This window comes from Diadema antillarum, unplaced genomic scaffold (genome assembly GCF_040938485.1).
Source record: "Diadema antillarum isolate AM-2024a unplaced genomic scaffold, OU_Dant_1.0 scf00000133, whole genome shotgun sequence".
Taxonomy (NCBI): domain Eukaryota; kingdom Metazoa; phylum Echinodermata; class Echinoidea; order Diadematoida; family Diadematidae; genus Diadema; species Diadema antillarum.
In genome coordinates this window covers 618,831-632,608 of record NW_027271022.1, presented here as the reverse complement: position 1 = coordinate 632,608, position 13,778 = coordinate 618,831, and the positions used below count along the sequence as shown (strand labels likewise).

Here is a 13,778-nt window from a genome sequence, read left to right as displayed (position 1 = left end):
TCTCCGCCCATCTTCTCCTTTGGACATAAGCTGAGACTTCGACTATATAAATCCAATCTCCAGATACATATATCCAGTCAGAGTCAACGTCACCGCGTCATGTTTAAAAGGTAACTTGTTATTGTTAAAGTAAAAGCCACTTTAAGCAGATAAATATTAATTTACATAATGTGAGTGAAAATAACGTTTCATCAGTTACTTTCTCATGAAATCAATATTTAAATAAACACTTCGAATATCTTAAATGTATAATAGTCATTGCAGACCGATGATCTTACCTGTCGCAGGCATGGCAACATTGTTAGGCTTGTATAAATTGCTCTGGTTCAATACGTTAGAAGTATAATTCCTCCTGGTGCAGTACCAAATGAATAACAAAGTATCGAAATACTGCTGAATTACGGATCATTGAGGGTGGGGGTCAAATCCAGTCAAGTGCATCGCTTATGTCGTCTTCAATATAGCGAAGCATAAAATGGCGTAACGTAATAACGAATAATGGGATTAACCAGTGAGTCAAATGTACACAAATTTTGCACACATACTTATGGACAGGCTATAAATTTGACACGCAATGGGTTAAATACGAGGAGATAGCCGTGAAAATGCTTTGACTTGGGTCTGGCCCAACTATATGTATGATATTTTTATTTTGACCAAATACTTGAAAACAGTCTTAATTTAAGCAATAGTTTTTGGATCCATATGAGTGTGAATTCTATATTCTCTATTGAAAGGCAGTAATGATGCAAATATCGCATGGTTGAATAGCAATTTGATGAAGCGTAAATCAGTAATCAAATTACATGTCATTCAGTCTTTTGTCGATTCTTTTTACGTATTTACCTATTTACCTATTCACATTCAAAGCAGCAGTAGCCATAAAAAAGGTCATGAACACTGCAGTAGTCACTCACTGCAGAGAACCAACTATATCCTGATTGCTATTTAAGACAGGCGTAGTATATTGTATTGCGTAGACTACAAAGTTGCTGAGATTACTGAAGAGCACAATTATAAGTCAGCTGCAATGTAAATTATCAGTTTTTTAACTTCTCATAACATCAGAAAGGAGAAAATTGAAGAAAAGATAGAAAATAAATGACCAAGCATTAATCGGATGGACATTAAACGTATACATATCACATAATTAAAAAAGAAAACCGATATTTAAACACATTACACATTCATATGTATGAATATTACATTTTATTACCCTCTATGAACAATCAGTATATTATGTGTGTGTGTGTTTTTTTTCCAAATGAAATACATAATCAATGAAACAGATACGTCAAGAATTCATATTGAATGTGTCAAGTTCGCATTCATTATAAAATACGAAACACCAACACTGCTATACATGGAAAAACACCTACATGGGATGATACAAGGAGGACGGCAGATACGTTAGAAAGTGAGCAAATATGGCGACACATATTTTATGAGTGAACCCACACTTTGTTACTCATCGTTAGAGTACATCAATTCAGCATTTATACTTCAGAGAATCCCAAAATGAATAAGGTCGTGTGAAGTGAAAAAAGGACTTGATGCAAAATGTGTCGTTGCATTATCTAAGAGCGCAATGATTGAACTATTCTTCATAAACATAATTCGATGCAAAATAAATTTGGGATAATTTGCTTGTATCGAATTTGTTCATGACTTGGAAATTGTAAACGGTTGTGTAAATCTTTAGTTTGAGAATTTCTACACTTTTTTTTCATTATCATTTTGAAAGAAGATGAACCGGCCGTGAAACTGATTGGGGGACATTCTCCTCTGAAAGGTCTGGTAGTTTTGAGATCAGCTACGGACAGCTTTGTTTGCAGAGACGGCTTCACTGACCGGGTGTTAGATTCCATCTGCGGAGAGCTTGGATTCCCGGCATATCATAGTTTTTCTGCCTCAGCTTTGCCTTCTCATCTAAACGCAGCAAACTGGATCAAGGTCAAATATTGTCCACCATGTGAGTATTAATGCTGACCATCTGCGCTGATTGCTTTGCAACGTGTAAATACCGTTTTGTTTTAAAGAGAAGATAGGAAATGTACCGTAGGGGGAAAAAGGAGAACATTTTGACTTTTCGTGTCTCGTGTATTGTCACGTTTCAATCAAATAAAAAAAGAAAGACTGAAAATGTTGATTTGATTAATTGATTTTCCTTTTCAACTGTCCAGAGGCTAGGATAAGATTTGATGATTGCATGTGCAAAACAGGGCTGAAAAATAAAGATGAAATCTAATGTCTGTTATTGGAAATGGAATTAACCGCGGGCAAAGAGAGAGAGAGAGAGAGAGAGAGAGATGAGAAGAGAGGGGAAATTAATGACTGCACATACACAAGTAGGTACAATTGCTTTACTGGACTTTGCAGAATTCCGCCTTAATAAACTCAGTAACTTTAGATTTGATTACTATGAACCTTTGAAGCGATATAATTATTCGACAATAGTTAGTATGTCATATTTCGAACCATTATCAGGACATTCTTATATCTTCTCAAGATTGGACATTCTATTCCAGTGTATTATATAAAATGTGAAGTAGACACAATATCAATATAACTTTTAAGCAAACTTATGCTTCGCGAAGAAACATTCAAAGAGAACGATTCATCTTCGCTTCACAGACTCGCGAAGTATGATGAAGTGTTCGTGGACAAACACCGAATGCCCTTCTCTCAGAGCTGTGAAGCTTAGGTGCCGAGGTAAGCATAAGTTACACTAGTCAAGGCGCTAATTCCTGTAAGGGGCTTAATTAAGGAGTTCGTTAAACCCATCCCGCAGAAAAGGTTTGACCAGACAGGGTGGTAGATGGGACCTCCATGAACATCCCCAGGTAGTATGTGATTCCAGATTGTGGTGTCAGTAGAATTTTACTGGCCACGTTTCATCATTATTTGTTGGAACAAACGTAATAGAGTCTGCGCACACCAAGACTATTACACGCACCACTAGAACTGTTACAGGCGCCAGTGCCAGTGCTTCGTGTAGTAGTCTTAGCGCACACATACTTTTTCTTCGACAAACAAGGGGTTTTGCCAGCAAACTAACTTTTCACGCCAAGCTGTGGTCGGTGTAGTGTAGTTTCTAGCCGTTTTTATTTCGTCTTTGTTTCTCCGAGTTGAAGCTAGCCGAGTGAGAGCGCATATCCAGTGATTGTGACGCCCGAATCACAATCACTGGGAATGTGCATTCACTCGGCTTAGCGCAATACAGCGGGTTCTCCACAATACACAAGCTGCAACTCAGAGAAAGAAAGACGAAATAAAAACGGCTGGAAATTAAGACTAGGGTCGGGGACGCTTGTCGCTATTGGGGCACTGAAAATGACAAAATGATCACAGTTTTTGCATTTATTTCATAAAGAATTCATCAAAACTGCATAGAAGTGTATATGTATATGTTGCTAGAGATGTCAGCAATATATTGGGATTCATTGTAAGTTATAATATTGTGCATGGTTACCATGGTAACCGGATGCCTACAGGTGATTGGTAACCCCCAAAATGCCTCCTACTGCTGCAAACTTTGATTTTTTTTCTTTTTTAGATACAAATTTAAAAAAAAAAATTATTGATTATCGTAAAAGAAGTATTTTCCTGTTGCCATGGCAAACGGTATTATCCAATCAGGATTCAGCTGTCAATAACTCAAAAACTAAGGCCCATAATTTCAAAAAGCTCAATAAGCATTATTTTCCTTCCTTCTGCGTAAGTGTCCCACATATGTGAAGAATATATTGAAGCATTCTCAAGTTACAGCAAAATTTGTAAACAAAGGCATAATAAACGGCCACTGAAAGAAAAATATCATTTTTTTGAATAGTAAAATGCATGAAAAAGTTGCATCCGTCGTACTTTCAACACAAATTTGTATAGGCAAATGTAGTTTTTAGTAATGTATGGACACAACTTTCCCTTAAAAATATAGGTGAATACAGAGAGCAAAGCCAATTATATTCTAAGGTTAGCTCTTTTGAGTATTTACAGAGTGATGGTTATTCAAAACAATTCTGAAAAAGAGCACAGGAAAGCATTAAATTGTTCACGTTCTTAAAGGAAGTTTATCCAAGAATGCAGAAAAATTCCTTTCTAAAGAAGGAATATACACGTGCACTGCATTATCCATCAAAGAATTAAGCATACTTTTTGTGCTCGTTAGCTATTGTAAAAAAAACAGAATAAAATGAAAAATAATATGTAAATTTGTATCAAAACGTGCAGTAATGAATTAATGTTAAGGAGAGAATTACGGGGAAAAAATCTTGAGCGTCTTTTCCCTTTTATCCAGGCTAATTTTACAGTGTTAAGGTAGGTACTTTAATATCCGATCTACAATGGGTGATGTGCACGAAAGACAAAAACGACAAACAAACAACCTGTCTAAATTCCATATATATATATATATATATTTTTTTTTTTTCTTTTTTTTGGGGGGGGTTACCAATCACCTGTAGGCATCCGGTTACCATGGTAACCATGCACAATATTATACCTTACAATGTATCCCATTGTATTGCTGACATCTCTCGCAACATGCACATATGTAGCTTTAAGGCGTTTTGATGAATTCTTGGTGAAATACATGCAAAAACTGTGATAATTTTGTCATTTTCAGTGCCCCAGTAGCGACAAGCGTCACCGACCCTAGTCTTGATTTCTAGTCGTTTTTATTTCGTCTTTATTTCTCTGAGTTGTACAGCTTGTGAATTCTGCGAAAGCCCCTGTATTGCGCTAATCCGAGTGAGGGTGTATACAAAGTGATTGCGACAAAAACAGTTCGGGCGTCGCAATCACTGGGTATGAGCGCTCACTCGGCTTGCTTCAAGTCGGAAAAATGAAGACGAAATAAAGACGTCTAGAAACTACACTACACCGACCCCAGGTTGGTATGAAAAGTTAGTTTGCAGGCAAAAACCCTTGTTTATCGCAGAAAAAGTCTGTATGGGCTATAAAGACTACTACACGCGCCACTGGTATTGGCGCATGTAACAGCACTAGTGGTACGTGTAGTAGTCTTAGCGTGCACAGACTTCTTCTCGAAGAATAAGGTCTTGTCGCATCTAAAGTGGCCTGTAAAATTTTATTGATACCACAATTTGGAATCACATACTACCTAGGGGTGTTTTAGAGGGTCCAACCGACCACCCCATGCAGTCAAACCTTTTCTGCGGGGTGGGTTGAACGAAGTCATTTTTTCAGGGTCCCTGCGCCTTGACTACACGCAGTCACACCCATCCTGCACATTGGGAAAATGGATTAAGATTGAGCCTTTTGGTATACTTGTTCGTACAACTATCAAGTTCGTCGCGTGGAAAGCAGTTGACGTGTGTGGACATTATACATATTGTAGTATATACCTCACAAGACTGCTAAGAGATGCACGAGCTGCTTCTCGTGTGTTTATTAGACTCTCAAAAATGCAGTGCGAGACCACTTTCATAAAACGTGTTATTAATAACAAATTGCGATAATATTATTGTAAGCTACTAGAATCCTTGCATCTGACTGCTGACTGAGAGCAAATTTTGTCATAGAAATTTGAAAGTTGTTACTGATAACAAACTTTAAGAAACGGGACCCTGGTGGAGGATTATTCATAACGACTAATAACGTCATAATGAAATATAGTCATTTATCAACAAGCCGGAGGCGTAATGATCAATTTACATGATTAATTTCCGTTAGGGGGAGTTTATCGTGGAGTTTTTATCTTTCCTGTCTCAGAACCAGGTTTTCTTGGATGTTACACAATACAACACGTCTTCCAAAACAGCAGTCTTCTTCGGGGTCTGCCAAATCGAACTGTAGAGACCGAAATGGAATGCGTCTCCACCTGCCGACAACAAATACAGGTCGCTGACGTCATTGCCGTAATCCATCAAGGCGCATGCATGTGCGTCCCACCAGAGACACTTGCTGGCATCTCCTCTTCTAATATTTCTCGTCACGAATGGTCATGTCCAAACTTGGCCGAAAGTTACACCGGACCTGATTTCTATAACGCATTTAATGGTGAGTGTTGTGCAAGGATATCACATCAACATGAAAGTGAAATAAATTTGAATTTGAATTTGGATTTGAATTAGCCCATGTGCACGTTGGTACAATGACCTCTTTTTTTTCTCAGTTGGCTGGGCAGTTCACTTTTTTTCCAGGCGATATGTTGCGTAATTTTGCCCGACCTAACAATTTATAGAACGCATGTTTAAACAAACAATGAACTTGGGTAGACCAAGTCAGTCAACCCTTTGGAAACCATCCTGTTCATCGTTTTGCACTGAATGCAGTAACAAACTTGTTTTTCAATTCTTACAAATACCAGACAATAGTTTTAATGTGGATGTGCTGGCTAGCACCATTTATAAGGAATGCATGAATATTAATTATGGCAAGCTAGTTGGTCCAAATGACCTTTCTCTGCTCGTACGCAAAGTGGAATGTTACGAATTGGCTTATTCCTTGGTAATAATTATGTACATTTCTGAATGAATTACTTTATATAAGTAATTCATTGAATGAATGACTTACCGAAAACAAACCCAAAGACAATTTCCCGTCATCAACATCAATATTTTTTTTTAAACGCTGAAGCATTACTATTTTGATTCTGAAAAAAATAAAAATATGGAAGATCCACTTACAGTATATGAATACGCAAACATGTGCCTGATGCAGTATTAATTGCAGCTATTTAAGTTGGTTTTTTTTCTTCTATTTTAGGGTGATGTAACGTTAGAAACGTTAATATTTCTTTCATTTGTAATTACGAACGATTTAGATGAATAATCTTCCATAATATTTGTTTGAATTTGCTCTGTATGAACATGATGTGGGATTGCATTTCTTAGACAATCACCTGAAAAGGCTATGTCTTAGGGTCATTAATGACTTTTGTATTCTTTCTCTCACTCACATCACTAGAAAATCCGAAACATTGATTTTAATAAATCACTGCAAGAAACATGTGCATTTGCAGATGCACCTGTAATCGAAACAAAAATTGGATGACTTTTTTATAAATTCACAAGTCTTCATCGCAGAAACAAAACCACCGCACATCTGCAGACATAAAGGCCTATCTTGTGTATGCGCGCGCGCACGTGTTTGTGTGTGTATGTGTAGCTGCGTAACATTTTTAAGCATTTTTAAAGAGTGAACACAGTTAACTTTGAGAAATTTAAATTCAAATTTAAATTCAACATTTGTTTTCGTTAACTTTCATTCTTATAGTTTCCTATGGCTTCTGCGACAAACTAGACATTGTCCCAAACGGAAAATGGGATTCTAACATGACGGGGTTGGGCTTTATGGTAACCCTCACCTGTAACCAAGGTTACGCCATCATTGGTAACGCAACTCTCCAATGTGTGAGACGACCTGGACGGTCGACTTACTTCCCAGTTTGGAACTCGTCTGTGCCATCTTGCAGTAAGATCTCAGTTTCAAAGTATCCTTTCTCTAAACGATTCTGCCCTCCTTTTCCTATCCACAAGTACACCTCCGTCAATTTGATCTTGAATCTTGTAGTGATTGAAAGAATGGGACAAGTAATATTACACGATGTTTCATGAATGATGGTGTTTCCCTAACCATGCAATAAATATCTATTTGTAGTCTACTCTATGAAATGTAAATGTATGACCAACCGTAGCTCATTTTTATATCATAACATCGAAACATTCCTAGGACCTCCAAAAGGCACTATGATGATGTTTGCCGTGTCATATCTACGGAGATATGACAAGGCACAATGCACAATGCACCGCTGCACTTTTCCCATCGTTCTTCTCTCCCTTTCTCTTTATCGCCATTCAGTGAGTGGTGACTTAAAATATATTCATACAATGTTGTATTGTTTTAGACAATCATTTCTGAGGCAATTGTCCTCGTCAAGCGCATGCTTATGATGATGGTCTACTGAATTTCTGTAGGGCCTACATCAAGAATTGCCTAATTTGTCTTTTAGCAAGAGATATACTGTAACTTATGTTTGCATAAATTTATGCAAAAATAGTTTATTTTCATTTTGCATTGTGTCAGGGGTAAAAAGTTGAATATTTGAATCAATCATTTATTTGTTTTAACTGTCATATTCAATTTACACTGTGCTCAATTGGTTTGTTTAATTGACTTTGTATTTCATTTATGTATGAAAAAGAAATTCAGATATAAAATCAGAATCAGAATCAGGATGTCAAGTTAAGGTTTGATAAAGGTGATGAGGATGTATAAGATCACCTTCATATTCGTAATACCAAGTTTCGTTGCAAAGATTCCATGGCATGCATGTACGGGGGGAAGCGCATGGATTTAACTCTTTTATTAAAATATGTAAATATTCAAAACTTTTGAGCAGATCTTCAGATTTTCTATGAATTTTCACTGAGTTTATTGCTATTCAGATTTCCTTCACTCTACAATTACATTATGCCCAAGAAATTTGATTCCCTCTTTCTCAAACAACTGTCATGCATAACTCAAAGAGAAGAACTCAGGTAATAGAGAAAAAGACTCCCTGCAATAGAGTAGTTCTTGCCGCAGAACAATTTTAGAACCGAAAGTTATATTATGGAAACCATAAAGTCACTACGTGCCCTTTCCCACACTTCGGATGTCTCGCAACAATCGATGACATATGATACTACAATTAAGAAACAGAATACAAAAGAGTCACAGCGAAGTGGTGATGCTTAGAAAACACTTGTATTACTGTCCATAAAAAGCATGGGATAACAGCACTACCTCATAGCAGCTTGACTTCTTGGCGTTATAATTTTCACACTAGTTAACCATTCTCCTTTTGTCTCTTACAATCAACATGATTAATGAAGATATGATATCACTCGCATTTATTGGTGCAATCCTATCTGATTAATCCAAGAGGTATTACTTTTAATTATTTTTGTGTGGACAAAATAAAAAGAATATTGTTGCCTAATACTCTTCGTGAATGGTCTTATTTTGTTAATTCAGTTAAATTTCTTATGTAACGCAGTTGCTTTCTCTCATATACATCACTTCCCATTTCACAGCCTCTTCGATATTTTGTGATCAGCCTGGTAACGTATCTAATGGAAAATGGAACTCGACCGTGATGTCATTGGGATATTCAGTAACTCTCAATTGCGATGATAGTTACGTCATCAATGGCAGTGCCACATTGCGATGTGTGAGATCTCCTGACACCAATCTACCAGCATGGAATGCACCAGTTCCGACTTGCGTAGCTGGCCCGACCAAATCCACGGGTACTCGCCTCTTCTTTTACTTACATCCTGAACGATGCAGGTCTTGCGATGAAACACAACATTTAAAGTCTCATAAAGATATAATTTAAAGAAAGGGCCTATCTTAAGTACCAACTCGAACTTTGCAAATGTCACTCACTGCAGGTTATTCACCGGTCTATATTGTCGCTATATAGGGTGACAGGACATTGTGAAATCACTTTTTTTATCAATTATCAGGTAATCACTGGTAGTTAAAGGTATAATTTACCATTACTGTAGATGAAATAAAAGCTTAGCATCAGTTCTAAAATGTGATTGATGTTAAGTTTCGTTAAACACACAAAATGTGAACAATAGTTACGGTATATTAAAGTATTTCCAGATTAACCCGTTTACTGTTATGGTTTATTGAGAAAAATGCTGATATCTCCTTACATTTTAGGTTTTATTGCAAAAATGTTAGGATGTTTGGATACAACAGACCTATACACATATGCATCAAATGTGATATCTTGAACATTTCTTAAATCACTGCTCCCAAAGGTAAACAGGACCTTTGAGTGATGTCCTATCCAGATTTTAGCTGTCTAAGCCCCAAAATTAAGTCACCACTCTACGTCAAAGGAAAGATGACCTCATTTGTTACAATGCATTGGCTGCCATTTTTTTTCTCCTGAATATTTGACATTTTGGTATACAGGGTTTTGTTCTCCCAACAGCGTTACAAGTATTTATTTATTCATTTATTTACTTATTTACTTATCTATTTATAATCATTATTATCATTATTGTTATTATTACTATTACTATTATTATTGTTATTATCATTATTATCATTATTTCAGGCCAACCTATCTCAATTTGATATTATTGTCCTTTTAAAATCATTCCGTCCTTTCTAGGTAACGAGCCGAAATGTTATCACCCTGGTAATGTAACGCACGGTGTGTGGACTTCCAGTACCACGAGGCTCGGATCAACGGTAACGCTGTCTTGTGATAAAGGTTACGTCCCCAATGGTAGAGCAACGTTGCTCTGTGTGACCTCATATGACACAACACAACCACCAATTTGGAACGCTTCAGCTCCATCTTGCCTACCGGTTAAACGTAAATACTCAATCTCATTCAGCTTATTTCATTGAGACTATTCGAGATAAGAGGGCATCTTCTATCAATGATTGTTGGTTCGTCGAATCTTGGTCAGCTTCCTTTCTGAGTAAACAAATATTTTAACTTGCCACTGATAAAAAAATGATGAAATGGTCATCAAAGCCGGCATTCAAATGACAGACGGCTTTACATTTTATCCAGAGGTCATTGCAATGAAGACGAACGTCCCTGCATATCAAAGGGCACTGTTGCCAAGTGAATTCAACCGGACACTATATAATGAAGAAGAAAAAAAGGGAGACTAAATTCAAGACATTTAATCGTTTATAAAAATGATTGGACTCATATAAGCAATAGCAAGCCAACTCTGCAATGCAAGGAAGAGAACATGAATTTCTCGTCATGCCCTCGTGGCGTCACTATCTGCGTAGCAAAGGCATATCTGCAATCAATTCATGTTTACATATAAATGCCGTTCTTATGCAGAGAGAGGTAGACGGAAAGAAAGAAATATCTACAAACGCTGCTTTCAAACACATTTAATAGTGGCAACATGAGCTTGAAAATGTTTTACCGCAACCACAACCATATCAGCATTCATTTCCGGTATCGATCATGTCGACGTACCTTTCAAATTTGAATCATAAATAATTATGATATGTTCATTCTATTCACGGAATGGCTCCCTACAAAGTAATCGTGGAATACTGTATAGAGCACATGAAAATTGTGAGATTTAAAATGATATTGTAATATTGTGTTTGATATTTCGTATTTTTGTTGTGTAGGCCCTACTCTACCTTCATTTCATTTCGTTTATTTCATTTCAAACATAAAGTATACTTTGAATCCAACTACAATAAATGTCCTGTCTAGACACATACAAAATCAAAATCTATTGGAATTGAAGGAGACTGATATACAGCGTGTAGTTTGCTATCTCTTCTTTAAAAAAAGAGTAATAACTAATTGCTGGACCAACAAAAGTAGGCAAAATGTCATTACAAAGACAAAGAAAGAAAAGGAAATACATAAACAAATTGTCTTTATCCTTACTACAGTAAGTATTCAAGGTAAGCCACATGGAAACCTAAGCCCTACTTTTGTGTCTTAACGAATGGCCTTCTTGACTAATGATAACATCATCTAGATTCGATCTGTCTTCTCCAGGTAACAAGCGGAAATGTGTTCACCTTAATAACGTACCACACGGAACATGGAATTCAAACATCACGCGACTTGGCTCCATAGTTACCCTGAACTGTGATGAAGGTTACACCATCAAGGGTAGTGCAACTCTGTTTTGTATGACACCATCTATCGAAGGTCAAATGCAACTGTCACCAGTTTGGAACTCATCAACCCCATCGTGCCAAGCGGTCAAAGGTAAATCCGCAATCGCATAATAACATCTTTGATCATAATATTGTAACATCAAAGGAATTCGTCGGATTCCCTTATGCACTATATTGTACAGAATGCCCGCCGCCGTTTATTTGTCTCAAGGAGAGTATTTCTATTTCAACGTAAGAGTTAAGAAAGCAATAATCTGTTCCCAACGACAGCATGAAAATTTCTTCTCTCAAATTACATATGAATTTCAAAAAGTCACCGGGAAGTAGTCAGAATTTCCTCTTCACTACCAATCTCAAGACCAACAGCTTTTAGATATACTCTCCTTAATAGAGTATAATGCTACAATATAATATGTCCGGGGCCCGGGTCCGCGGCATTCCCTTCATAAATGACCTGGAATGATGATAGTATTGAATTCGAAATGGAGCCACTGCTGCACTTACGTAATTGAACATAGAGGGCGCTATGGACTGAGTTGCACACTACCTCTCGTAAGTCTCGCAAAACTGACTAAATTTCACTTATTTTGGATATCCTCCTGTTTTATGTGAATCACACAACTTCACCAAACGACGGATTAATAACTACTGTGCAAGATGGAACCACTGAAGTCTGCTCGTCCACAGCGGGTGGCCGCTACAAAGCCGAAAAACTATGGTCCTGCATCGAGAAAAATCACTACCCAGGTACATTCAAAAAGCCCGCCAAATCCCAACGCGAAGGTTGCCAGCCCCACGCCACTGACTCCGGCCGCCGTGCAGCAAGAGTCATTAGACGGTCAGGCAACAACCAGCGATGCGGAATCAGTGGAACTAGTACCTGATGACGTCACAAATATGGCCGCCGGATCCACATCGGTAGATGAAGAGAACACGCAACACGCCGTTCCCCACGAGAAGGAAGGCAATGCCATGGCCTCAACACCTACCCATATCCTTACACCAGGATACTTGGATATATACTTCAAGCAGGCAACAGATCGTTTCCACTCTATGATCCAGAAAGCAGTGGACCAATGTCTTGAGAAGCTGACCACATTGGAATCCAGTGTTGATGCCTCCATACAATTCGAAAGGAAGCGTGTCGACGCTATTGAGGAAAATCAAAAGTTGATGGAAAGCAAAATGAAAATGATGGAAAAGGAAGTCGCCGAGCTCCGTTCTGAGGTAATGAAAAATAAAATTGCGGCGAACAAAAGCGAAAGAATCTCCAGGCGGAACAACGTTCGCATCGTTGGAGTCCCGGAACCACCACAGGACCAGAGGGAAGATTGCGTTGAAGCTGTTGAAGGCTTACTTCGATCCAAGTTCGAGATGGAAACGAAACTGGAACGAGCCCATCGTGATGGTCGTAAGGTTGAAGGCCGTCCAAGGCACATCCTAGTTAGATTTCTCTCATACCGAGAAAAGGTAGATGTGATGCGTCGTGCCCGGGAGGCCTTAAAGGATGAGCGATGCTTCGTCGTCGACGACCTCACCCAGAGTGACCTGGAGGAAAAGCGAAAATGGAGGGATCAAGTCCAAGAAATGTACAAAAAAGGGACCAAACTGAGTTTTTATGCCGGGAAATGGCGCCAACATGGAGGCATTCCCTTCAACTTCAAGTGAGTAGTTACACATGTTCCCTCATTCACTCCCTGATCATCGAGTGAACATGGTCAGTGGAAATTTATGACATTATTTACTGTTTGACATAATACATATACAGATTGATTTGTTTGATGTATACAGATTGATAGTACTTGTAGTAAACTCTTTATTGAAACCCAATAATGCATTAGTTTCAAACTGCAATTGATACATTCACTTGTGACATTCATATATGCCTATACTACGATGTATTTTCGTGATATAAGACCGAAGACTGAAAACAATCGTAATTATTATTTAAATGTGCATTTATATAAGACAACTAACACACCCTACAATTTCACTACGATAAAAAAAGCTCAACATATGTATAGATCATTGTGTATAGTTACCAAAATGCTGTAATGACTTTAAATTAGATCGTACTGCATGATCTGGTCAATTGATGTGATAAACTTTACCTTAATAGACAATGATATTAT

At 37.7% G+C, this 13,778-nt stretch overlaps 1 protein-coding gene and 1 long non-coding RNA gene across 2 annotated transcripts in view; both read left to right on the top strand.

Moving 5' to 3' along the window:
* LOC139720759 (uncharacterized) overlaps positions 1 to 13,778 on the top strand; it is a 42,752-nt gene that overhangs the window by 21,488 nt on the left and 7,486 nt on the right. The gene's annotated exons all lie outside the window — the stretch shown is intronic.
* Positions 12,304 to 13,639, top strand: LOC139720771 (uncharacterized). Its single transcript, XM_071632114.1, has one exon. It carries the CDS (start codon positions 12,304 to 12,306, stop codon positions 13,312 to 13,314), a length of 1,011 nt encoding a protein of 336 aa, XP_071488215.1. The 3' UTR covers positions 13,315 to 13,639.

Bases quoted from the DNA above. Each gene is read 5' to 3' on its own strand.
- LOC139720771 (XM_071632114.1), top strand. From the start codon at position 12,304: ATGGAACCACTGAAGTCTGCTCGTCCACAGCGGGTGGCCGCTACAAAG.